Source organism: Pseudochaenichthys georgianus, chromosome 5, assembly GCF_902827115.2.
Source record: "Pseudochaenichthys georgianus chromosome 5, fPseGeo1.2, whole genome shotgun sequence".
NCBI classification, from domain to species: Eukaryota; Metazoa; Chordata; class Actinopteri; order Perciformes; family Channichthyidae; genus Pseudochaenichthys; species Pseudochaenichthys georgianus.
The window spans coordinates 3,116,458-3,142,935 of NC_047507.1; the positions used below are offsets into that span (position 1 = coordinate 3,116,458).

Below are 26,478 nucleotides of genomic sequence, written 5' to 3' on the forward strand. Positions count from 1 at the left end.
TCCCGGAAAGGGACATTGACTTTCACTGACCTTTTATACCTCATCTTTTTCCTTCTTTCCGGTTCTTATGGCTTTCTTTTTTTATTTTCATCCCTTGAGGACATACACTGATGAAGGGGTCAGCAGACCTAATCATTTATAATTTGTCAGATTAAATGTAACAAAAATGATTAAGACATGCTGTTTTCAACCTTTATGACATTATTTCCACCAATCAGGTTCTTCAGTGTGGTAAACTGTACAAAGTGTATGTGAGCGGTCACTTCAGAAGACCTTTGCACACAGCACCACAGAGTGGCATTCAATGAGTAGTGCAGATCAATATATACCAGAGCCACATTTCACAGATCTCAACTTCACAAAACAAGTATTTAAATCCATATAAAAAGTAGGTTGCCTTTATTTGAAGCTGGGAAACCAAAACATTATCAACATAGTCGTTTCTTTTTAGTTTTTTTGAAAGACCACACAATTGCCATTACCAGCATCATCATCTTACACTTTTTCCACAACATGCAAAAGATTCAAGAGTTCAGCGTTCCCTCTCCACAGACCAAAGCTCCTCAACATGGGCTCCTGTAGGAATCACGACCTGGCTTGCATTAAACTTGCCAGCCAGCACAACGACAGGTAGATAGAAAAGAAACATCAAAAAGAGAACAGAAGAAATCTGAGAATGGGTGACAGAGGAGAAATTCACAGCCTTATGCCGTGTGCCTCCTGAGGGGTGATGGAGAAAACCTCCGCGCTGTGAACTACAGGACAGTTTCTGATCCTCAAGGGTTTAGGTTCGTATAAACACGCTTTTGTATATCCAATCATCACAAATGGACGTTAAGGATCGGTGCCCATTCAGGACGTCCACGTAGAAAACACACTAACCTGCTGAGGACAGGTATTAAATAATTGTATGTGCTTCTGAACCAATGACTAGGTTCGAGTGCAGGACTGAATCAAGAGCAGCCTTGAGACTAATCTAAACTATTTCGTGACGGGAGACGAATAATACATGTGTCCCCAATATTGTTATATCAGGGGAGAGGAATATGGTCACATGTCATTTTTTATATCTGACCAAAAGAAAAGTTGGTTCTGAGAAAATTAGGAATTCTAAAATCTCAGAATTCCGACTTTAAATTTAAGGATTCCGATTTTTTTTCCGTTAAATTCTGACTTTAATCTAAAAATTCCGTTTTTTTCTCAGAATTTCGACTTTAATTTAAGAATTCAATTTTTTTTTTAATTCCGATTTTTTTTATAATTCTGTCTTTAATCTAAAAATTCTGACTGTTTTCTCAGAATTCTCACTTTTATCTCAGGATTTCAACTGTTTTCTCAGAATTCAGACTTTAATCACAAAAGTGAAAAAATATATAATAAAATCACTTTTCAGTTCAGATCTTTAAAAGAAAGTCACACGTGGCCTCTCCCGTACATAGCAGATTTCTTATCTACATATTTGTTGTCGCTTTGGGATCAAACCACTTCATATCGGAACAAAGCAGTAGAAATGCTGCATCTGATCTCCGCGTCACTAGTTCCAAGATGGCTTTTGATGGTTAAAAATGGTTTTAAGACTAACTCACCGCTTGTAGCAAAGACCTCAGATTTAAGGACAGATTACATTCTTCAATGATAAAGTACTGAAAGTGAACTCAGTGGAAATTAAGGCATTAATATAGACAAACGAGTGCTGGATAAAGACCGAGCTGCCACCTTTATTTAAATCTTTTCCGAGCCTTAGTACTGTAAAAAATGTATCCGCATGTGAAGTAACGGGGGCAAACAAATGCCCTGAAAAACACAAGGATACAAACAGTAAGCCGAGTGAGAATACAGGAGGAAATAAAGGGAAGGCCGTTCACAACAGATTGGATAGGGTCGACTTTTTTTCTTTAAAATCAAGATACATTTTATTTCTTTTCTTAAAAAACAAACATTACAAAAAAAAAATCTGAATAGAGAATTAGAACAACAGGAGAAAAAACATTCATTTTTTTGATCTCTCAAAAACAAAAAACTAAATAAAACCAAACATCTCTTCTTGCATTTCATGAAAAATAAAAAGGGGGTGCCTGGCACAAGGGGCTGAAATGTTGAGAAGCTGCTGTAGCCATGCAGGGGTTAATGGGGGGCGGGGTTTCTGCACGTAAAGAGCTGCATCGTTAGAAAGCCAAACATAGAACAACAGCAACCGTTTAACATTGGCAGCTGAACAGGAAGCCCCCCCCCCCCCCCCCAAAGAAGCATTTCATCGAGTACTTAAAACACTAACTCACATGCTGGCTTGAAACATGTCACGGTGTGTGAAGTAAAACACTCCGCCGGTCTAAGATAACGCGGTGAAAATGATGGAGCAGCAGCCACGCAACAAATAAAGGTCACCAAGAGAAAAGAAGAAGGGAGACGTTTATATAAAAAAAAAAAAAAAAAAAAATTGAAATTAAAAATAGGTTTTAAAACCAAACTTAAAACATGCTCCTGGTTTTAAAAAGCACACAAGTACCAAATAGAAGGCTTTCCGGCTCGGCGTGTGTCGACTTAAGCTTTGTAAATACAGCGCTTTAGTAGCTGATGCTGAGAAGCTGTGTGACAATACGCTCAGTAATCGCAGGTATCAGTGAGCGAGAAAAAAAGAACTAACAACAAGCGAATGGATCTGTTTCACAATCAGGACGGATGCTCGCTCGGGGGAGGGGGGAGAGAGAGTCATGAAGGTTGTGACTCCTTTCACACAGCGGATGATCACATGAGCACAATGTCTTAGATAGAATAGGGGGGCGGGGGGGAGAAGCAAAACAAATTAAAAAGCACACGAAAGAAGTCCAAACCGTTGAGCCAGGCCACCAGGAGAGAAAGAAAAAAGTCAAAATAAAACAACCTCTAAACGCAGAGCAACAAAACTTTGAGAAGAGACGGAGAAAGAGACGATGGGCTTCAGGTTGGCGGGGAGGTTTTTTGGGGTGGGGGGGGTACCATCTTCGTCTAGTCTTCTCCGGAAGGCGCCTCCTCTTCTGAGCCGTCCTCTTCCTCTTCGTCTTCCTCCTCCTCGGCCTCCTTCGTCTTCTTGGGGGCGGGGGAAGTCTCCTTCTTCACGGCGGCCTTCTTCTCCTCCTTCTTCTCCTTCTTTTCCTCTTCCTCCTCCTCTTCCTCCTCCAGGGGGCTCTCGGGCTCCTCCTCTTCCTCCTCTTTGGGTGAGCTCTTCTCCACGGTCTTGGTGCTGGGACGCCCCTTCCCCTTTCCTTTCATCGGGCTGGGGGTCACTGTTAGATAGTCAGATAGACAGACAGATAGTTAGTTGGAGATAGAGAGATGGATAGATAGAGAGATGGATAGATAGAGAGAGAGATGGATAGATAGAGATAATGGAGATAGAGAGATGGATAGTTAGTTAGAGATAGAGAGATGGATAGATAGAGAGAGAGATGGATAGATGGAGATAATAGAGATAGAGAGATGGATATTAGAGAGATGGATAGTTAGAGAGATGGATAGTTAGAGAGATGGATGGATAGATGGATAGATAGAGATAATGGAGATAGAGAGATGGATAGATAGAGAGAGAGATGGATAGTTAGAGATAATAGAGATAGAGAGATGGATAGTTAGAGAGATGGATAGTTAGAGATGGATGGATAGATAGATAGATGGATAGATAGAGATAATGGAGATAGAGAGATGGATAGATAGAGAGATGGATAAATAGATAGATAGAGAGATGGATAAATAGATAGATAGATGGATAGATAGATGGATAGATAGAGAGATGGATAGATAGATAGATGGATAGATAGAGAGATGGATAGATAGATAGATGGATAGATAGAGAGATGGATAAATAGATAGAGAGATGGTTAGATAGATAGAGAGATGGTTAGATAGATAGATGGATAGATAGATAGAGAGATGGATAAATAGATAGAGAGATGGATAGATAGATGAGAATCAGAACAGGTTTATTACCAGGTAGGAATTTGACTTGGTGCATACATAAAGGTAAAACAAGAATTACTAACACAGGTAGAGAACTAGAAAAACATTAAAAAGCTCAATGATTGTGTGAACTGTAATTCCTGTGACGAGTCTTTGAGTACAACAAAGTGTTGAGGTTTGAAATCCATTGAGAGCATTCAACAACTCAAACATCTAATAAAGACGTTTGAGTGGCAGCATAATATAACCATAGATACAAATGTGGAAATGAGAATATAAAAAATGTTGACAAAAGATTATTCTGACTGAAGTTAAAATAACCCTTCACTGCGTCTTTCTAAAGCTCCCTCTTGTGTTGCTGGAGGCCATGACTCAGAATCACTGCTTATCGCCATAAGCTAACGGACCCCTTAGCAACGCAGTCCTCTCACCTGTGGCCTTTAGTCGGGGTTTGGGGCTCTTCTTCTCCTTCTTCTCCGGCCTTCCCCTTCGGATCACCTTCTTGCCCTTCTTCTTGGAGCGACCGTAATCGCTGTCATCGTCGTCCTCCACCGTGAAGTCCTCGTCGCTGCCAGACTCGTCAGCTGCACAAAGAAATGTTCACGTCGTAAGGATGTGTTCTCCATGTGCGGTTTAGCTCCGTACCATTGTTGAACCATCACAGCAAATAGCACATGGTCGAATAGATCTTTGTGCCATCATACAAAGTACAACGCCATAAAAACTCTCCGCAGTAAAAACATAAATAAATAAATAAGGGTGGCAACGAGATCAATTCAATGTGCATATTCACACTTGCAGTCTTAAAACGTCTGAAACTCGACCAACAACCAATCACATGAATCTCCCGCCCCAGACACACAAGCACGCGGTTTGATTGGATAGAGCAGGGGTGTCAAATTCAATTTCATCACGGCCACATCAGCATTATGGTTGCACTCAAAGGGCCGGTTGTAACTATATAAAAATACATATATAAATATTGAATATATAAAATAATGTATTATATTACATCATTGCCTCTGCATTGGATTATCATCGGATAGGGTAATAACTTCATAATCAACTACGTCTGAAAGCAGAAGTCTAGGGCAAATAATTGCAAGTCTTTTCAGTGGGTGTGTCTCACAATGATTTAAAAAGAAAAGCCAAATTCTGGAGAAAAAATAAATAGAAGTGACATTTTGAAATAAAAATCTAATTCTGAGAAAAAGGAATTCTATGAAAAAATGCAAATTCTGAGAAAAAAGTCATATTTGAGATGCATTGTGGGACATGTAGTTTATGGGCAACGTGCTTCTGTAGCATGTAACCGTATAATAAACATATTATATTCTTTGCAAGCTCTTGTGGGGCCGCAGAAAATGAAGTCGCGGGCCGAATGTGGCCCCCGGGCCTTGAGTTTGACACCCCTGGGCTAGAGCTTGTACTGGCATATGATTCGATTGGCTCCGTCGGAGCGTCAAAAGTAGAACATTGCTCTACTTTTGCAGCGAGCACCGCGAGGGAAGCTACGCTTTGCTCCCACAATGCAGTGCGGCGAATCGTGACGTCACCCCATTCAAAGTGAATGGGCAGAAGCGTTAACGCACGCCGCCGTGTGTAGGGCCGTGATAGTAACCGAAGGATGAAAGTAAAATAGCCATAAACATTTCTAAACCGTAGTGAAACTGAAGCTTTGACCATTTCCAATAATAATTCGTTCAAATAATTTGAGTTTGTTCAGCGTCAAGATCAGTGCTTCCGCCAGACCAGGGCTGCGACGGCGTCCACCCCGAGAGCGAGGGGGGGGGGGGCCGTCCCTTATAGATACCGTCTTTTTACGTTAGTGAGCCGGATCATTTGGCTCGGCTCTCTTAAAGCGCCGGCAGTTTCGGCTCCCGAACGTCTCTTCATGTTTCCACAGCTCACGCGCGTGCTGCACTAAAACCCCCCCGCTCATGCGTCCAAATCGCGCACGTTCCGTGTTGTCCTGTAGCAGGTGCCTTCGATGTCGGGAAACGATCTTCAATACTCCGAAAAGAATCCCACCAGACTCCTTTGAGGGATGTCCTTGTCCTTGTCCCTTTTCGTCATTTCAAGCGCTAAAAACTCTCGATCTTCTCTCAAATTATCAATATTTTCTGGACGCCCTCGGCTCGCGCTCAGGGCGCCCCGCGCTGAATAAGGGCGTCAAACGACGGCGCCCTGGCGGAAACGCTGGTCAAGATCCATTTCAAATTGAGTAGAGAAAGTGATGCCATGGAGCTGTTGCTTTAAGAGCTTTCCTCACACCGTTTTAGAAATAATAACGATACACTTTATTGGTGGCACAAGCCGAGTCGCAAAGGGCTTTAACGGAAGAAAACAGAGCCTCTTTAAAAACACGAGGAATAAAAAGTGTTCGGGAGAGAAAGTCCCTCTGGAAGCACATAGACCTAGAAAGCACACTGCATTATAGGGCCTCTTTAGAGAGAGATAAGAACTTTATTGATCCCACTTTGGGAAATGTTTGTGTTGCAGCAGCATAAACAGACAAGTCACTGTACACTACACATTCAAAGACTAGAAACAAACAAGAAAGTAGAAAATATACAACAACAAGATATAAAGCAAGTTATTATATACACATAAGTATGCGAGAGATGGAATATTACATATTAAACTGAATATATAAATGAATCTGACAACATTAAGTACATGTTCGATGAAACCCTCGTTAACGGTCTCACATTCAGAGCACAGTGAGACGTGTTCTCTGCTTTTAACCCATCCCAATAGTTAGTTGGCAGCTATTGTACATCTTAGTTTTGGTTCCTAAGAAACACACACTGCTGGGCTAGAGTGTGACAGTCCGGCGTGTCAGTGTTAACAGCAGGGGGACATACGGCCTTGTAGCGTCTTTAAAACACAGAAAGAATAAAAAGTGTTCGGGAGAGAAAGTCCCTCTGGAAGTACATTTGGGATTTTAGTCTTTGCAGATTGACATGCACAAAAACCTGGAAGACACTTCAGTGAAGGGAAAAGCACAACATGGCCTCTTTAATGTCTGTGTGAATCTGCCGACATGAACCACATGTGGTTCTGGTTGCTACAGTAAACACGAGTGGTGCACGATAATTATGACGTCATCCCGATCAAAGTATTAACAGCCCCGATAATATACAATATATTCTTTGGGTAAAAGAAAGAAAGAGATCCTGCGGTGTGGGTGGATTGGGATGAGGGGCGCTTGTTTTTCACTCGGCTCCTCCCGTGTTGCCAGTGCTGTGGTGTTAGTGGTTTAGGAAGAGGGGAGTTCTTCACCAAGCCAGCGCTCCCTAACTCGTGCCTGGCTGTGACGTAAACGGCGTGCGGCCGTGAAGCCAGGACAGGAAACAAACATGTCGTCGGTAGTATGGGACTATTTCAAAGCTTCAGAGTTAGATAGTTCGCTTGCTATTTGTATTTACAGATGCAGAAGTTCCACGAGGAGGGAAAAAGGCAACGAGCTATAATACTTCCAACCTGATGAGTCGCCTGAAACATCGCCATGGCTACGATGGTGTGTTAACAGCGTACGAAGACGCCTGCGCTGCTAAACTAGCGGCGAATCCAAAGCCAGCTGCAAAGGCACCGGGGCTTTCACCTATCCACGAGGCTTTTGAAAAAGGCAAGAACTTTATTTGGGAAAATAAATATGGTCACTTTGAAGTCAGAACTGTTCTTGGCTTTGCTTTGTTCATAGTAGTAATGCTCATGTCATTTGCTCACTACTCGTCTCTTTTTTAAACTACAGGTACATTTAATATATATATATTATATTATTATCGGTATTGGTCTTGAGAAGCAGGAAGTTATCGGTTTCAAAAAACCAATATCACGCATCGCTACTTTTTATTAGTCCTTATAAAACACTTATTAATGTCTTGTTCTACAAGTACTAGGCCATTAGCTAAGAGTTTTTCCTCAATAACCCTCTACTTAGTTTATTTATTGTAAGTAAGGACGTTGTTGAGCTTTGGTCGTAATAAGCTAATACGGCAGCTAGTGCTGCGTACCGGTACGCCGAACCGGTACTGGACTTGTAAAAAGTTTCGGTTCAAGTCCGGTTAAAACCGGAACGTCGGGAACCGGTACTTGGACTCGCAAAAAAACGAGCACTTACGTATATTCTGGTGTCTGTGGTTATTTAAACATTCCCTGATAAACGTTATTCAGTGTCAATAAATGAGTGCTAATCCCAGTGTGCTCAGTGTACAACATCACATGTCATTTCACCTTCGATTCACGGTTTGAAGACGTAGCATTTCGCCACATGCTAATGCTAACCGGAAGTGAAGAATTTTCAGAATAAAAGTTTTAAGTTAATAGTGTGCACTTTCGGTTTTTTCAGAATAAAAGTGATTTAAATTAGTGTTTTTAATTCAAAATTACGCCATATCAACATTGATTTTAATTTCTAACAGTATGTATTGTAGAGTTGTAGAAAATACATGGTGCACAGACAGTACAGTACACTCTGACTGTACAGCCACTACAGTGTAGCCTATACTGTATAGTAGGTGTGTAACAGTGTAATGCGTATAGTCTACTCTACACTCTACCTTTCAGCAACGTTTTAGGGATTTAGGCTCAGTCAGCTCAGGGACTGTTTGGTTACTTTAGTTTGGTAAATGAAATAAATGTTTGAACTTTGTAGTAGTTCACTGTAGTTGCTGTCATAAGTCATTTGTAGACTAAGTGGCACATTTGTACTTTGTAGAGAAATGTAGACACAAGTTGGAAGGGAGCACAATAAACCTCACGAGTTTGAAGTTGAGTTGATTATGAGTTAATTTTCAATTGATAATTAGCTCACAATAAGTTCACTTTAGTTACTCACGCAACTTGACACAAGCCATGGGTTCAGGTCCGGACTTATAAGTCCGGACCTGAACCTGAACCTCTGGACTTGAGTCCGGACCTGAACCTGAATGTGAGTCCAGGTACGCAGCACTAACGGCAGCAGAACCACAACAATAGTCATTCTCCCATAATAACACCAAACCAATATGGCCTGTTCTTATGTAACAAGACGTGAAACTACGAGTGTTAATCGTGTCAAAGTAACTTAAAACGTGGTATTTTCTAACTCAGAATACATGCACTAATAAGATAGTAGTTTGGCTCTAATATGCATGTTAATTAACAACTAGTTGATGTGAATAAGTGTACCTTAATCTAAAGTGTTACCGCAACTTCTTATGCTACATGCCCAACAGTAAACACACACTGGTCTGGTGTGACAGTTGGGGGCATCAGTGTTAACAGCAGGGTACATACGGTCGTTGTAGGCCTCCTCCTGGTCCTCCTTCTCCTCGTCCTCGCTGCCTGCGTCTCCCAGAATGATCTCCCGCTGTTTGGACACCGCCTTGGAGGCCGCCTGGCGCACGGTACGCTTCCGACTCACTTCCTTCTCATCGTCACTGTCATCTACGCAAAGAACACACACACGTTCAAAATAAACTCACAACAGAACGAGACCGGCAGCGAACGGAGAGGACTCGATATTAGGGTTGCCAGAAACTGACCATGATCAAAATCGATTATTCGGCAGCCCTGGCGAATAATAATCGATTATTCGAGTTTACAGTTAAACAAACTGGTGGTGTGACCAATGACCATTTACAATTATTAATACTATTACTAGCATATATATATTTATATATATTTTGGTTGAAACTAAGCCAAAAAAAAACAAACAAAAAACATAAATAATAATAAAATACATATATAAATCAAATCGATTTTTAAAAATATAATTCGATTATGGAGACTGTAGCGAATATTCGAATAATCGCTGGCATCCCTACTCGATATACAGGGCTAAATTCAGGGTTACTTTAAAAATGTCACCTGTAATCTGAGTATTACAATATAAAAGTAACCTGATTACTTTCCATTAGGGCTGCTCAAGTAATCGTATTTTAGTCGCAATTACGATTTTGGCTTGCAACGATTATGAAAACATAATAACGATTATTTATTTTAAATAATTTTTTTAACTGGTTTTTCAGTTGAATTATTCTTAAAGTTCTCTTAAAGTAATCAACTGTTGAAAACACACTGTTCACATTTCCCCCGATAAATTGATGTTTTCAAAGTAAATGGATAATCGTTTTTAATAATTATTGACCCAAATAATCGAGATTATGATTTTTGCCATAGTCGAGCATCACTGTAGGATACCAACCATATCAAAACGCTGCTCAGATAAATACTGACGTAATGATGGAGAAGCAGCAGATTCTCACTTTAAAACAGCTGGAGATATTTGACATTTGTGCTCAAATGTCAAACGTGTTACTGGGTGATTTTCTGTCTGCGCCTGCTCACATATCAGACTTCCTACATGGACTTTTCACGGATTTTAAATTCACACTAACGACACATCCGGAGTAAAGTACGATCTACTTTTGACATCTAGTTCCCACCCGTTCAACTTTAGCTGCTTTTCTGGAATGCATCTTTAAATCATTCCAACACCGACAGGGGAGCAGATCGTAGATGTATATTAATAAAAAGACTGTTTGAACCATCACCCCGACTGACCACAAAAGATGCCAAAGTGTCGATGCCTTTTCGATTGATCAGCCTTATTAGCCATGACTTCCACTGAGTATTAAATCAAAGCAGAACGGAACAGACTTGCCGATCAATCAGCTGTGGATGTGGGAGGAATACAGTATTTCTCAGATACTCAAAAGATCAGTATCCATGGCATCCATTCCACACCTTACTCCCTTTCCGGCCTTCACAAAGTCCAGAGCCAGAATACATATCACCGGGCTGCAAAATAAACCAACGCCTCCACAAAGTTTTGACTTATTTTATTTATTAGCCACGGTCCTATCAATATATTACAGGTCTGAGATATACACAGAACATGTCTCTGAAGTGTTTGGCTCTAAACACAAAACAGCATTACCCATAATCCCCTCTGTTTCAGCCCTGTTTCCAAAGTGCTGATTCTCTGGCCGTTTCTCAATCTCGAGGATACTGGCTTCCAAGCCAATATTTCAAGGATGCTACGTCATCGAGTGCCGCCGAAGGACTGTTCCAATCTCCAGCATACTTGGAATTCCACCGAGGCCGCGTCCTTGGTTTGGGGGAAATTTCGAGGCTGCACGTCATGGGTAGACTTCGCGTCTTTAAAATCCCCACAATGCTTTGCGCACGGACCAATTTCAAAAACCCTTGCGGAGAATGGCTGAGCCGACGCAGCACACATTTAAATGTAAGTGTGTAGTGGCGTAGAACATGTGTTGGTAAATATGTTACATTTGTTATCAACAAAAATGTGTTCCGTGAAAGTAAAGCAAGTTCATAATTAGATAGACATCGTGAGGTATTTATTTTCGGTAGTTTATTTTGAAACCGTTAGAGAGAGTGGCACACTTGTTAGCCTGTTCCATTCTTCTTTGTTTTCCGAAGCCGTGGCTTGGAAGCATACTTGCTTCGTTTCTGAAGGAAGTGACTTGGAAGTACGCGACTACCAAGCCAGCATCCTTCGCGATTGAGAAACGGCCAATGTCTGTTACTGTAGATGAAAATAAGGAGCCCCTCCCCACGCCCCTCTGAGAGATTTGGTTACAAAGAACTCAATGGTGCTCTAGAGGAGATTCAGGTGATAAGGGGGGGGGGGGGTACCTTGTTGCTGATTGGCTAATGGCTACACAAGACAACACATCGTTATGACATCATCAAGTGGCCAAAATCTGATCAGCTCATTTTCAGACAGGTTTTTATAGAAATGGATCAAAAAGAGAGAAAATCTTTGTTCCTGAAACTTTCAGAGTCTCTTTCCACAGAGGGGACACATGCTGATGTAGAAGAGACATGGAGAAGAGGGGACACATGTTGATGTAGAAGAGACATGGAGAAGAGGGGACACATGTTGATGTAGAAGAGACATGAAGAAGAGGGGACACATGCTGATGTAGAAGAGACATGAAGAAGAGGGGACACATGCTGATGTAGAAGAGACATGCAGAAGAGGGGACACATGTTGATGTAGAAGAGACATGGAGAAGAGGGGACACATGTTGATGTAGAAGAGACATGAAGAAGAGGGGACACATGCTGATGTAGAAGAGACATGAAGAAGAGGGGACACATGCTGATGTAGAAGAGACATGAAGAAGAGGGGACACATGTTGATGTAGAAGAGACATGGAGGAGAGGGGACACATGTTGATGTAGAAGAGACATGAAGAAGAGGGGACACATGTTGATGTAGAAGAGACATGAAGAAGAGGGGACACATGTTGATGTAGAAGAGACATGAAGAAGAGGGGACACATGTTGATGTAGAAGAGACATGAAGAAGAGGGGACACATGCTGATGTAGAAGAGACATGAAGAAGAGGGGACACATGTTGATGTAGACGTACAGCTGTAAGGATGCTCAGGTGGATACGCAGAGGAACGGGACGTTACCTGCAGGCCGTTTCCTCTTCGGCCCTCTCTTGGCGGGCTTCTCCACCTTCGCTTTCTTTCCCTTTTTGCCTTTTTTTTCTTCATAGTCACTTCCTCCGTCCTCATCCGACCCTTCCTCCTCTGCGAATTCGTTGTCTTCCTCGTTGCTGCCAAAGTCATCTGCAGCAGAGAGAAGTCAGTGAGCCGGGCGTTTACTACTCATCTCAAATCAAAAAATAAATAAACTGACTTACCTGCTGAGTCAGTTTTGGGTTTAGGGACTTTCTCGTCAGACTCCTCGCTGGAAAAAAGACACGAGAAATGTCAACCGCAGTTAAAACACTCAAACGAGCCAGGGAAGCATCTGGACCGGGAACCAATCAGAGCAGACCTCTGCAGAGTTGCCGTTTCGAGGTGAAGCTACCCGAGACTCATGCTAACTCTAAGCTAGCATGTAGCATCCGGGAAGCAGCTGCTCAGGTCATGCAGGCCGAGAGTCAGAAGGAAGGACTTTAATTGCAACAGAATCGATACAACAGTGCTCTGCTGTTCTGTAAGGGCTTCTATTTCCAGCATTAGAGCGGGACACGAGCGGCTTCAACCGGAGCGACAGTAAATCAGAAACGGGTTCATTACCAGGCAGGCTAACACATGCAGGGAATTCCAAACGTGTGGTATCGAAAGTCCAGTCAACAGAATTCAATTGTGTTTGTATCTTGTATTTATATTATGTTGTGTGAGCTTTCTGTACAGCACTTTGGTCCGGAGGTTTTTAAAGTGCTATATAAATAAAGTTGGATTGTTGAAGGCTATTTGAATTAGGGCTGCTCAATTAATCGTATTTTAATCGCAATTATGGCTTTCAACGATTACGAAAACAACGTAATCAAAATAAAACGATTATTATTACTTTTTTTCCTCCAATAAATTGATGTTTTCAAAGTAAATGGATAATCGTTTAAATCTTTTTATTGGCTTTTTTACAGGTATAGAAGATGGTCTGTAGGAAAATTAAATAGTTACCCCACCCCTCCCACCCCTCAGGGCTATGATCCCATCATAAACAAGACATCACTCAAAAAGTAACAATAAAAAATAAAGGGGGGGGGGGTAGAAATGTCATGAAATACAAAGACCAATAACTGAAAGTTACATAAAAATACGGATGCTTCTTCGTGTTAACAGTCAGTAAAAATAAATACCAGGGAAATAACGGTACTGCAAGTTACACGAGGAGACAAAAAAAGTAATGGACAATGTCTTAGGGAGATAAGGAAAGGTCTCCCCCCCCCCCCCCGATATCAATTATTGACCCAAATAATCGAGATTATGATTTCTGCCATAATCGAGCAGCCCTACTTTGAACTGTGAGATACTGAAACACTTCTAGCCTAATTGAATTAATGCCCTCAAATGGAGCCGTTTGCTGCGTGTTGTAGTGGAGGAAAGGCTACACATTTTAAGGATGAATTAGTTACCGTACTTTTCGGACTATAAGCCGCGACTTTTTCCCCATTTTTTTTGTGCAGCTAACGGCCACTAGGGAACCTCCTACATCTATGGATTGTACAGGTACAATGAACCACCTTTAACTCTACGGGCTCTAGGACCGGTCCACGCCCGCCACCTTTAAGAGGCGGCTCCAGCAGGAAAAGCTGGAGGCCGGAAAAGAGCGAGACAGGTCGCGCGCCAAAGTAAAAGTGGAACCGAGAGACAGAACGAGAGCAAGACAGACGGACAATTTAACTGCTGCGGCTCATATGACGGTGCGCTTTATAGTCCGAAAAGTACGGTACTGATTACAGAGAGGTAGAGGTTACAGCACACACAGCTGAGCGCAGGGGATGTTTCTCTCTGGTCGAAAGCACAGACACAAGTGCAGCGGCCGCAGGACACGGCAGTTTAGCTACATCTCAGAGTTTGAGGCTGAACTGGAAACGCATGTCACCCCTGCTCGGCTAAAGTGAACTGACCTCGGTCGATACGATTTCAGAAAGCTGTAACGCAACGAGCTGCATCCACGATGGATCGGACGCAGCCCTGCTCCCAGTTTCCTCCAGCGGAGTTTCTTTCTCTCTGCAGATCAACATCCAATATCTCTCTGCCTGAAACGGCTCTCGCCACCTGGCTGCCTGCCTCGCTAAACATGCATTAGATCAACCGCCCTCTCCTCTTGACCTCATGAAGACTTCCTTCCACCCTTACTGCACACGCCAAACGTTATCATGGCGTCTAAAGGCATCCTGTTGTGCACGTTGCATCACTTCTCTCATACCGCCAGTGATTAGGGATGGGTATCGTTTGAAATCTATCGATTCCCCGTTTCGATTCCAAAAATGTAAAAGAAAGAGGTCAAACGTTTAGATAACAAAAATATCTTTATTCTTTTAAGCTTTAACTGAAATTTTAATAAATAAAAAATATACATGCAATACAAAGGTATTACACAATAGCTGTGCTTTATTTTAACTGAGCTCTGCCTGTGGCCAGCTACTAACAGGCTTTACACTCTGCCTTGTCTTTTTCTTTCTTAGTGTAGTGGAGCCTCACTTCAGAGCGTTTACCGCGACCCATCCTTGGTGTTATGAAGTGACTGAGCTCGTGAACTGTCTACGGGAGGGCGGGGGAGCCTCGCTGCGGGGCAACTGTGGACCTTTGTCGCCTGTCAGCGCAACTTACATGATGCCGGTAAAACAAATTAAGGGCGGTGCCGGCCGGCTCGGTACGCTGACGGCTGGCACCGGCCCGCTGACGACCGGCCGTTCTGTGATTCTCCAGAACACACAGATGGACAGTCCGCCATGTATTCCACCGGGTCACCGCAGCGCAGACGGACCCGGTGGAATACAGGGTCTACCCATAGGGTCCACCGCGTTTAGGACCCGTTAAGCAGAACCGAAAGTGTGTATTTGGTATGGGTACCCGGCATTTTCTTATCGGTTCTCATCGATTTCGCTTCCCAACCCTACCTGTGATTAGGGATGCCAGCGATTATTCGATTATTCGAATATTCGCTACAGTCTCCATGATCGAATATTATTTTTAAAAATCGATTTTTTTTTTTTTTCATTATTTATGTTTTTTTTTTTTTTCTGGCTTAGTTTCAACCAAAATATATATAAATATATATATGCTAATAATAGTAATAGTATTAATAATTGTAAATGGTCATTGGTCACACCACCAGTTTGTTTTACTGTAAACTTGGAGGAAGCGTGCGACAAAGCAGCAGGTAAAAAGAGTTCCTCGTGGAACTACTTCGAACTTACAAGTTCAAAGGAAGTTAAATGCAAGCTCTGCGAAAAGACGTTGGTCTATCACAGCTCAACCTCAACAATGCGTTCGCATTTGAGTGCGAAGCACGCCAAAGAGGTTGTTGATTTTTTGATGACATGCTTGTTTGTTGTTTGTACTGTTAAACATGTTACAGCAAAGAAAACGGATTTTTTTTCTTCCCTCTCCCGCGGTGGGGGGGGGGGTCGGTCGAATAATCGATTATTATTCGCCAGGGCTGCCGAATAATCGATTTTGATCATGGTCAGTTTCTGGCAACCCTACCTGTGATGCGCCACATCTTTTCACCCTCTGTCTGAAACCAGAGCCAAGTTTGCTCTGATAGGTTTGCTTTTTAATTCTGCTTTGAGATGTTTAAATTCCAGTCTTGTTTATTTCTACTTATGTGAAATGTCTGCAACGCAAACATCTCCCACATTGGGATCAATAAAGTGCCTCTTATCTTATTTTATTAGCTGGCCGGCTCTATTGTGATTAGTCAACCGCTTAGAGATGTCCCGCCCCTTTTAAATGTCAAATGTGTTTGAACGCTAGCCAATAGAAGCCGAGTGTTACATAGTAATGTCATTACTTTGGGGTTTTAGCCTTCGCAGATCATTTAGATGCACAACAACCCGAAAAGCATAACAGGGCCTCTATGTCCACGCTACAGAAGACGCTAAGGCTAAATTCTGCTCTTCTTTACCGAGGTCTTTGTGTCTTAAAGTTAAACCCGGTGCATGTCACAGGGTTCCTAGATATATGTTGATGTGTTGCATGTTTACAGATCACGATCTACAGCGATGCTCACCTGTCATCCTGTGAGTTCTTTACGCGTTTGTGCTTGGGCTCACGTGGGGGGGCACGCACCTTCTTGGGCTTGTTCTCCCCATACTCCTCATCTACACAGAAAGGACACGGTTACAGGCCTTCACATACAAGGACATGTTAGCTGTTCACCACACACACAAGTTATACATTACTACTGTTGGCTTTTCTTTATCGGACTCTCAATAGGATGGAAACTGGGTTACGGTGCCGTATTAGCCGAGAGCACACACACAGTTTATCCACTAATCTCTCACACTATATATAACTGCATTGAATTACAACATATAGTCCATGGATATAACATCTATTGAAACACATCTCTTACCTGCATCAGACTCGTTGAATTGTGAGTAGTTCACCACTTTCCTGTTCCTGCGGAGAGATGACACATTGTGTTACGTTTCATTCACACGGGACAAAGTCACGTCTGCTTCTAGACACGGCTGCAGATGCAAAAAGATGATCAATATGAGCAAGTCATCGGCAACAAGTCAGCTGTGAGTGCATGTGTGGATTTTACAATGCTCTCTGAGAAGCCACAAAGCTGCGGGCGGTGAACTGGATACTGCTAGTTTCCGAGGCTAATTTAGCAAAGTATATACGCAGGAAGCCTCGGGTGACAGTAGCAACTTTAGCTCAGGTGACACACACCTGGAGAAGCTGCGTCGGGGGAGGTTAAAGCCACAGATGAACCCGCCATCATCCAATTTGTGCATGTATATATATCTATATTTTATGTATTCATGGCGTTTGATTATAGCCAATCATTAGCTTTTTAATTCTGGCAATTAAAATCACGAAGTGGTTTTAACGATTGTTTGCAACACGGCTTATTTTCTGCAAAATACGGAAATCCAATGGAAGCTTTTTACTGAGGGAATCGTTGCAATGCTCACTTCAAGATCGTCCTACAAAATGAAGTTATCGCCGCACCACTACATTATTGTTGGCAGGACTGGTTGCTCAATGCTTGACAATACCCGTGAATACCGGCGTATAACAAGTTTAGGTGCTTTACAACACTGGGCGCACAAACCAAAGAAAACCGGGTAAAATGTGATAAAAAAAATCTACAAGTTGAATGGTTTGGTTACATTACTGTATGTCCCATCCACATTATGCTGGAGTGTGTGTGTGTGTGTGTGTGTGTGTGTGTGTGTGTGTGTGTGTGTGTGGTGGGAAGGGAGTACGGGTAACTGTCAGAACTACTTTGGTTACAGCAAACACACATCGACCACAGTGTAAGCCCCAGACATGTGTGATAGGCAGTGGCAGTTTTACACACATTTTCTTTCACATCAGAAGGAAACACGCCATGTTTCCAATTGGCTCCAATAAAGAAAGATACCAAACGGTGGAAGCTGATAAAACGCGTGATGTGGAAATGTATCTACGTCCTAGGTGGTCTTTTGTCTGATAACCATTAATTGCCTGGTATAGAAATAGTAAAGTCACATAGGTAGAGTTCGTTAAGCTGTTTCTGCTAAAAAATATTTACAATTGAGAAGCTGTAGGAAGTTATGGTTCGGTAATTGTTATATATGGACTATATTTCAATGTTTACCTAATTTAATTGCTCTCGATAATCTGTACACTGAGCAAGGCGGCAACAACTAATCAAGTCCATCAAAATTGATTATCAAAATAGTTGGCAACTCTTTTCATTCATCGATTTTTTAGGGGTATGTTATGTTACTTTGCATCGTCTCCGCGGGGGCAGCTAATCGACCAATGTTGCGGCTTTTTGGGCACTTGATGAATTACCAATAATGATGACGACTCCTTTATGTCGGGAGGTAGTGTTTGAAAAGCGGCAGAGATAAACGACACAGCGGAGAAAAGTGAAGAGGAGCCACGGGATAGCTCAGGATCGAATTGAAAAAAGGACAAAATGGTGGTCCCTGTTCTTTCTCCATTCTGTGGAGCACCAATGTAGTCAGGTCTCCCATTAAGTTATTTTAAAGATAACACTTTATAAAGCTACAGCCTTCTGTATTGATGTAGTTTTGTTTGGACTAACTCAAAGGGTTTTTCAAAGCGAGCAGAAAGGTCTAGAAAATCTAGTTAACGGGTCATTCCAGGATGTAAAAACGACTGGTCATCGGTCAAAAGGGATAGCCCCTGACGTTAAAGCTAGAACGCGTCGGACACTAATGGTTAAATAAAAATGTGGGTTATTCAAGTGTTGTGCTGGGGAGACGATTAACCGAGAATAAGTATAAGTGTTGATTTAACAACAATATATTGGCCAATAGAACATTTGCTAGAATGAGATTGTATGGAGAAGAGACGTTGAGTTGTCGAACCTGGCTTACTGTAAACGTGTGTGAAGAAGTATTTCTATGCAGCAGATGATGTGTGTTTAAATGTATTTCATATTTGTGGAGATAATTAGTTCAACCACCATTGATTTCCTAAATAACCTCAAACTAAAATAGAAGTAAGCCAAAGTAGGCAAAATCTAAGTAAAATAAGTAGATGTGTGTTTTTATGACTTTGTATGAGGGGATCAAGGTTTTTAATTGATAGGCTGCAGATGCAACAACAATTAAGATAGTATAAAATTAAGATAAATATACAAAAAAACTATTTTGTATTTACAGCAATCCAATAATCAAACGTTGTCTCCGCTTAAAGAAACATCCGTAATTTACAGACTGCTTTTCCAATGAAACATTCAGATGCCTTGAACACCTGTGAAATGTCATGGACCTACTGTAAACTAGGTTTTAAACTTTAGTAATATTAACATTTATTTTTATAAATTATTTTATTCTATAAACTACTGACTACTAATATATCTCTGTTGCAATTCAACAGACACAGGAAAGGAAAAGCTACAGTACATGTAGGGATTGAGATTTAAGAAAAATGTTGAGTGGTCTCTTCATTTTTTCCAGATCTGTATTTGAATGTGGGGCTGCAGATGCAACACTATTAAAAACAGATAGACAAACAGAACAGGTATTCCAAGACACACACTAACTTGAATATGCATATTACTCAATGGAATAACTAACAACTAAGTAAATGCACACCACGAGACTCTGGAGTATTTTGTTGATGTGTTTGAGATATCCAAGTATACTTGCTTTAGTCTCTAAATTGAGGTCTAAAAAAATAAATATATATATATATATATATATATATATATATATATATATATATATGGGCATTTAGGACCTTTTTTTTTTTTTAAATTAATCTTTTAATCAAACCTAATTCCTGTTTTAAGAAAGTACAGATTCCCTTTCAAATGACTGCATTTTGTGGACTAACTTTAAATTACACCTTAACAGCATCTACAACCCTAATCAAGTAAAAATACAAATTAATTTCTGTTTAATTAATTAAACACCTCATGTTTAACACATCACCTTTAAGACTTTGTAATGTATGGAGTGCATTATTTAGTTTTAATGTGGGGCTGTTGAAATAACACAATTAAAAAAGGACATTATTTAAAATAAATATGCAGAAACAGGTTTACCAAGAATGGTAATGGTTTGTGTGTTTGAGATATCAAATAATATGGACTATACAGAATCATATATATGCATTTAAGACTTTGTTAATGTTTTTTCTTACTTAATTAATCTGTTAATCAAACCTCATTTGCGTTTACAGAAACAGTCCTGAGTAACGGTTCCCTTTCAAATGACTCATTCAGATGTCTTGAAAACCCGCGAGATTTCGTGGGCTAACTTTAAATTAGACCTAAAGGCATCCAACACTATTCTAATCAAGTTAAATAACCTTTGTAATGTAACCTCATGTGCTATAATCACCGTGGGGGAGTCATGCATTGGGGGGTTGGGGGTGTGGTGACTTTTTGTAGTTTCTCCGCCTTCTTCTGACTTCAGCCAGCAGGGTTAATTTACTGCTAACACTCAAATACCTCCGTTATTCCTCCAATAGCGACATTTTATCCTCCAATACTGCACGTTTTATCGGTGTGAATAGGTAGACATGTACGTGATTCAATGCAAATGCGATATAACCAGACTACAGCCTCGACATGCCTATTCTGCGCGGCAACAAGATCAAATCCCGAGGCCAAACGCCACCTTCCCCGGTCGGTTTTTCCCCCCTTTTGGTGGGGGGTGTTAGCGGTTCTAGAGCCTGCCCTGGATGAATGGGTAGCCATATTCTCATTCTCAGCCAAGAGAGGGGAAATATATGCACAAGTGGAGCCTTTAAACTGGTTAAATCACACCATGGCCTACATAAGCAGGGAAACAATGCACACATGATGGGCTGGTTTTTAAAAAGCCTGATAGACACGACACACAGCATGGCCACAGCGATGGGATCCATGTTAGAAAGAGGGTGCACACACACACACACAAGAAGGGAAGCAACACACACGCACATTCCCATAATTTTGTCATGAAATAAACACTATTCCCAGCTTCATAAAAGACACACAGCGCCGTGTGGAGACGTGCATGTTTTCTGCACAGCATTCCCACAGCACGGGACGGAATTGGCACACCTTACCTCACTGGTCTTGACATTTTGCAGGAATACTGTAGAGGTTAAAGGATGTAAGAAAAAAGGGGGAAGAAGCACACAGGGGGAGAAGGGAAAAAAAGAAATATAGATTCCCGCTCTGCAAAAAAAAAACCCCGAGGTTGGAGCACAACTCCACCGTGCGAGCGAGCGCGTAAAAATAAAAGTACTGCACCGATGTGTCCTCCAAACGCTAATATTCTTATTTTTTGTGTGCCTTCAGCTACTCAAAATGGTGAATAAAACAAACTGAAACTGCAGCCTATGTGCAACCAAACCCTCGGCCTCGAAGGGGAGGGTCTTCGAAGACAAGCCAAGCCCTCTTCTGGTCTCTGAGAGGAGCAGCGCGGCATTCCGCTCCTCTGATTGGCTGGTTTGAACGACGAGGTTCTTTCCTATTGGTTGATCGAGCTGCACGTTATAACTCCTTTAGCATTCAGTTCCCCGCCTCCCTTAGCAAGCTCGGTTGCGTTAGCACTCTTAAGAAAACAAAAAGAGGCCCTCAGGTTGGATGCAAACAGTGAATTCAGTGGGTCACTAAATACCATAAAGCAACATTGCAAGTGTGGGTTACAACGTGCTCAAACATAATGTATATATAATGTAATATAAGATATTTTAAGGGTATGATTGACAGTTTTCTTGCTCATACTGAGACTAGCCTTCCTAGACTGCTGCAGCAGGAGGTGAGCTACACACCAGTGGCAATAGCATTACAGGTATACTGTGTTACATTTGACAAAATCAGGCCTGTTATTCATCTTTTAAAAGGCTGCACACGCAAGAAGGGAAGCACACATGTAAATAAGATCTTACTTTTACATTTCGTTAGCCCTTCATTTTTTTCAGATAATCTACTGTACAGATGTGGATCTTTCAGTCAACTTGTAGCCTATATTTGACTTTTTAGTTCAGTTTTATTTTCTATTCTGAGATGTGTATGTTTTATATTTCTATTTTTGTTGTGCTATTTCTATTTTCAAATGATGTGCAATTCCTTGTCTTAAAATGCTGCTGTTACTGTAACAACAACAACATCAAAACATGTGATCAATAAAAAAAAGCACTATGAAATTTCCTTGTGTTGAAAGGTGCTGTATACATAAACTTGCCTTATCTTATTTTGTACTTAGGAACATTTCCATTATTGTTCATGTGTTTTTATTTGTATTTGATTCATGTGTGCTTGCCTTTTTAAATAAAATGTTAGCCTATCTTTCTACTTTAATCTGCACTGCAGACACTGCTGTTATGCCATGAAACTCCCCGATGTCAGATGCAGAAAGGATTCCTGCAAAAGTCCCTCAAATCATTACATAAACTGCTTATACCACTTTCAGATCTATAAACTCGCCCATTAAAATCCAGATCAACTGCATGTCAGCATCTATTCAGTATAAACTCTGTTCCCGGCCTGCATGGGTTAACGCAGGGAGCGGAGAACTAAAGGGTAAACTGGAGTTTGTGTAATAACTAGAATTGACATTTTATGGAACATTTTTCTTGAAACCAGAAAGCTTTTAAAATTGGATGTTTAAAGTCCATTGTTAGGATGATCGTTTAATATTAGGACAATCATGTATAGCCTTACATTAGTAGAGCATGAGAAGTGGATTTAAAAAGACAGGAATAGTAACTATGACTCACATATTGTTGCCATATATTTATTACAGATACATTATATTCAGGTCTCCCTTGAAAAAGAGATCATTGTAATGGCTTTGTAGACTGCAGGGTAGCTGGTGGATTTACTCCAGGTGGAACTAACGTCTGATTTAACACTCGATTAGATTTCACATCATTCATCCACATCTGTGAAGTAACTAAAGGTGGAGTAGAAGTACACCATTTACCTCTGAATTGTAGTGGGGCAGAAGTACTCGAGACAATCTAGTTACTTTAGACCTCTGTGTATTAATCCCTTATTTATTTTGTGGTTTTCAAATGAGATTTTCACTTAAATAAGAGTGAAATAACTGAAGACGTGTGTCCTGTCTTTGATAAAGCTGGTTGTTTATGTCTCGAAGATTCAAGGCTGTCAGAAAAACAGCATCAATAAAGAATGAGGGTATGACTGCACACTTACTCAAGGCTATGAAGGATACAAGTAGGAGCAAAACACGTGTCTGGCTTTGAGATAATGTGCATGCGTTATCTTTTATCTTTGATGCGATAAATACACACGTTTCTTAAGAAATTGTAATACAGAGGGATTTCAGTATGATGTATTGCCAGTTTAAGAGTACAAAGCATATTTGAGGATTTTATTATAATAAGCAATTATTTGGGCAAATGTTTTATGATTTGGATAATCAAACATTTCACATCTGAAAGACATGACAGATGCATTTCAGTGCATACATGACCTTACACTGCTAGATGTGTTTACATTTTTATTCATATCTTAAACTGCACTGTAACTTTTATCCATGTACTTTTTCTTGTAATGTTTAATTGAACTATTTATATTTTAGACTGCACTGTAACTTGTATCCATGTATTTTTCCTTAATGTTTATTTGATTAGCTTTTCTTTTTTAATGCTTAATGTCTTTCATTTTTTTTTTTCTTTTTTGTAAAGCACTTTGAATTGCCTTGCGTTGAAAAGTGCTCTATAAATAAACTTGCCTTGCCTTGGAGTATCAAAACTATTTAAATATTCGTCACAAATGATACATTTACTGTACTTATAATTAATAATAATAACGCTTTATCAGGTCTTTTTCGACCTCAACGCGCTTTTACACACAACGTGTCATTCACTTCATTCGTGCAGAGCAGTAGCACTTTCTCTAGGGAAGCTAACACACACTCACACACCGATGCTGGAGGAAATTCCAACCCTATCCATCCAGACAGAATTATTACTGCGACAATGTATTCTTTTTCTGTTACAGAAGGAGTCATTGCACACAGTACTAATTCAGTGGAGTCCATACGCTGCAGATGTGAGCGGATTAGACTTAAGGATGCACTTTTTCTTCCCAGACTCGGTGACACAGTAATGTTTCCAACACGCTAGCTGTTACATGGTGGCGGGAGTGTGTACCCTTTCATGGTGGTCCAGACCTCGGCGCATCCTTCCACCCGCCTGATGAACATGCAGCACCTTTATACATTTCCTCCAAACTCAAATCCTCTTTAAGTAGGACACCAGACTCAAAGCAGGAAGTACGCCATGTTCATATGGATGCTATTTATTCACAAATCTGAATGGACTGGGGGATACATGTTCAGGACCACAGAGGCCACATTATGCTTTTGGGGGTTTTCCCTTCCCTGTAGTGTGTTTTATTTGATATGGTCTTTGAGGACTCTTTAAAGTAGAGACACTACATACTGATATACACCTGAACATCAGCAGGAGAGCACTCTTTAAAGTAGAGACACTACATACTGATATACACCTGAACATCAACAGGAGAGGACTCTTTAAAGTAGAGAAACTACATACTGATATACACCTGAACATCAGCAGGAGAGGACTCTTTAAAGTAGAGACACTACATACTGATATACACCTGAACATCAGCACGAGAGGACTCTTTAAAGTAGAGACACTACATACTGATATACACCTGAACATCAGCAGGAGAGGACTCTTTAAAGGAGAGACACTACATACTGATATACACCTGAACATCAGCAGGAGAGGACTCTTTAAAGTAGAGACACTACATACTGATATACACCTGAACATCAGCACGAGAGGACTCTTTAAAGTAGAGACACTACATACTGATATACACCTGAACATCAGCAGGAGAGGACTCTTTAAAGTAGAGACACTACATACTGATATACACCTGAACATCAGCAGGAGAGGACTCTTTAAAGTAGAGAAACTACATACTGATATACACCTGAACATCAGCAGGAGAGGACTCTTTAAAGTAGAGAAACTACATACTGATATACACCTGAACATCAGCAGGAGAGGACTCTTTAAAGTAGAGACACTACATACTGATACACACCTGAACATCAGCAGGAGAGGACTCTTTAAAGTACAGACACTACATACTGATATACACCTGAACATCAGCAGGAGAGGACTCTTTAAAGTAGAGACACTACATACTGATATACACCTGAACATCAGCAGGAGAGGACTCTTTAAAGGAGAGACACTACATACTGATATACACCTGAACATCAGCAGGAGAGGACTCTTTAAAGTAGAGACACTACATACTGATATACACCTGAACATCAGCACGAGAGGACTCTTTAAAGTAGAGACACTACATACTGATATACACCTGAACATCAGCAGGAGAGGACTCTTTAAAGTAGAGACACTACATACTGATATACACCTGAACATCAGCAGGAGAGGACTCTTTAAAGTAGAGAAACTACATACTGATATACACCTGAACATCAGCAGGAGAGGACTCTTTAAAGTAGAGACACTACATACTGATATACACCTGAACATCAGAAGGAGAGGACTCTTTAAAGTAGAGAAACTACATACTGATATACACCTGAACATCAGCAGGAGAGGACTCTTTAAAGTAGAGACACTACATACTGATACACACCTGAACATCAGCAGGAGAGGACTCTTTAAAGTACAGACACTACATACTGATATACACCTGAACATCAGCAGGAGAGGACCCTTTAAAGTAGAGACACTACATACTGATATACACCTGAACATCAGCAGGAGAGGACTCTTTAAAGTAGAGACACTACATACTGATATACACCTGAACATCAGCAGGAGAGGACTCTTTAAAGTAGAGAAACTACATACTGATATACACCTGCACATCAGCAGGAGAGGACTCTTTAAAGTAGAGAAACTACATACTGATATACACCTGAACACCAGCAGGAGAGGACTCTTTAAAGTAGAGAAACTACATACTGATATACACCTGAACATCAGCAGGAGAGCACTCTTTAAAGTAGAGACACTACATACTGATATACACCTGAACATCAGCAGGAGAGGACTCTTTAAAGTAGAGACACTACATACTGATATACACCTGAACATCAGCAGGAGAGGACTCTTTAAAGTAGAGACACTACATACTGATATACACCTGAACATCAGCAGGAGAGGACTCTTTAAAGTAGAGACACTACATACTGATATACACCTGAACATCAGCAGGAGAGGACTCTTTAAAGTAGAGACACTACATACTGATATACACCTGAACATCAGCAGGAGAGGACTCTTTAAAGTAGAGAAACTACATACTGATATACACCTGCACATCAGCAGGAGAGGACTCTTTAAAGTAGAGAAACTACATACTGATATACACCTGAACACCAGCAGGAGAGGACTCTTTAAAGTAGAGAAACTACATACTGATATACACCTGAACATCAGCAGGAGAGCACTCTTTAAAGTAGAGACACTACATACTGATATACACCTGAACATCAGCAGGAGAGGACTCTTTAAAGTAGAGACACTACATACTGATATACACCTGAACATCAGCAGGATAGGACTCTTTAAAGTACAGACACTATACTGATATAC

General features: G+C 40.9%; 1 protein-coding gene across 1 annotated transcript; it reads right to left on the minus strand.

Annotated features, from left to right (window-relative positions):
- Nucleotides 1–382: 382 nt before the first annotated feature.
- Nucleotides 383–21,253, minus strand: nucks1a (nuclear casein kinase and cyclin-dependent kinase substrate 1a). The gene is made up of 8 exons (XM_034083536.2): nt 20,956–21,253; nt 16,781–16,827; nt 16,436–16,526; nt 12,606–12,652; nt 12,373–12,531; nt 9,217–9,366; nt 4,365–4,517; nt 383–3,263 (listed from the first exon to the last, which is right to left on the minus strand). The coding sequence occupies exons 1-8, from the start codon at nt 20,970–20,972 to the stop codon at nt 2,986–2,988; spliced, it is 942 nt and encodes a 313-aa protein (XP_033939427.1). The 5' UTR covers nt 20,973–21,253; the 3' UTR covers nt 383–2,985.
- Between the last annotated feature and the right edge of the window lie 5,225 nt (nt 21,254–26,478).

Bases quoted from the DNA above. Each gene is read 5' to 3' on its own strand.
- nucks1a (XM_034083536.2), bottom strand. The intron at 16,527-16,780 runs GTAAGAGATGTG...CTTTCTGTGTAG, and splicing joins ATTCAACGAGTCTGATGCAG to ATGAGGAGTATGGGGAGAAC. The intron at 12,532-12,605 runs GTAAGTCAGTTT...TCTCTGCTGCAG, and splicing joins ACCCAAAACTGACTCAGCAG to ATGACTTTGGCAGCAACGAG.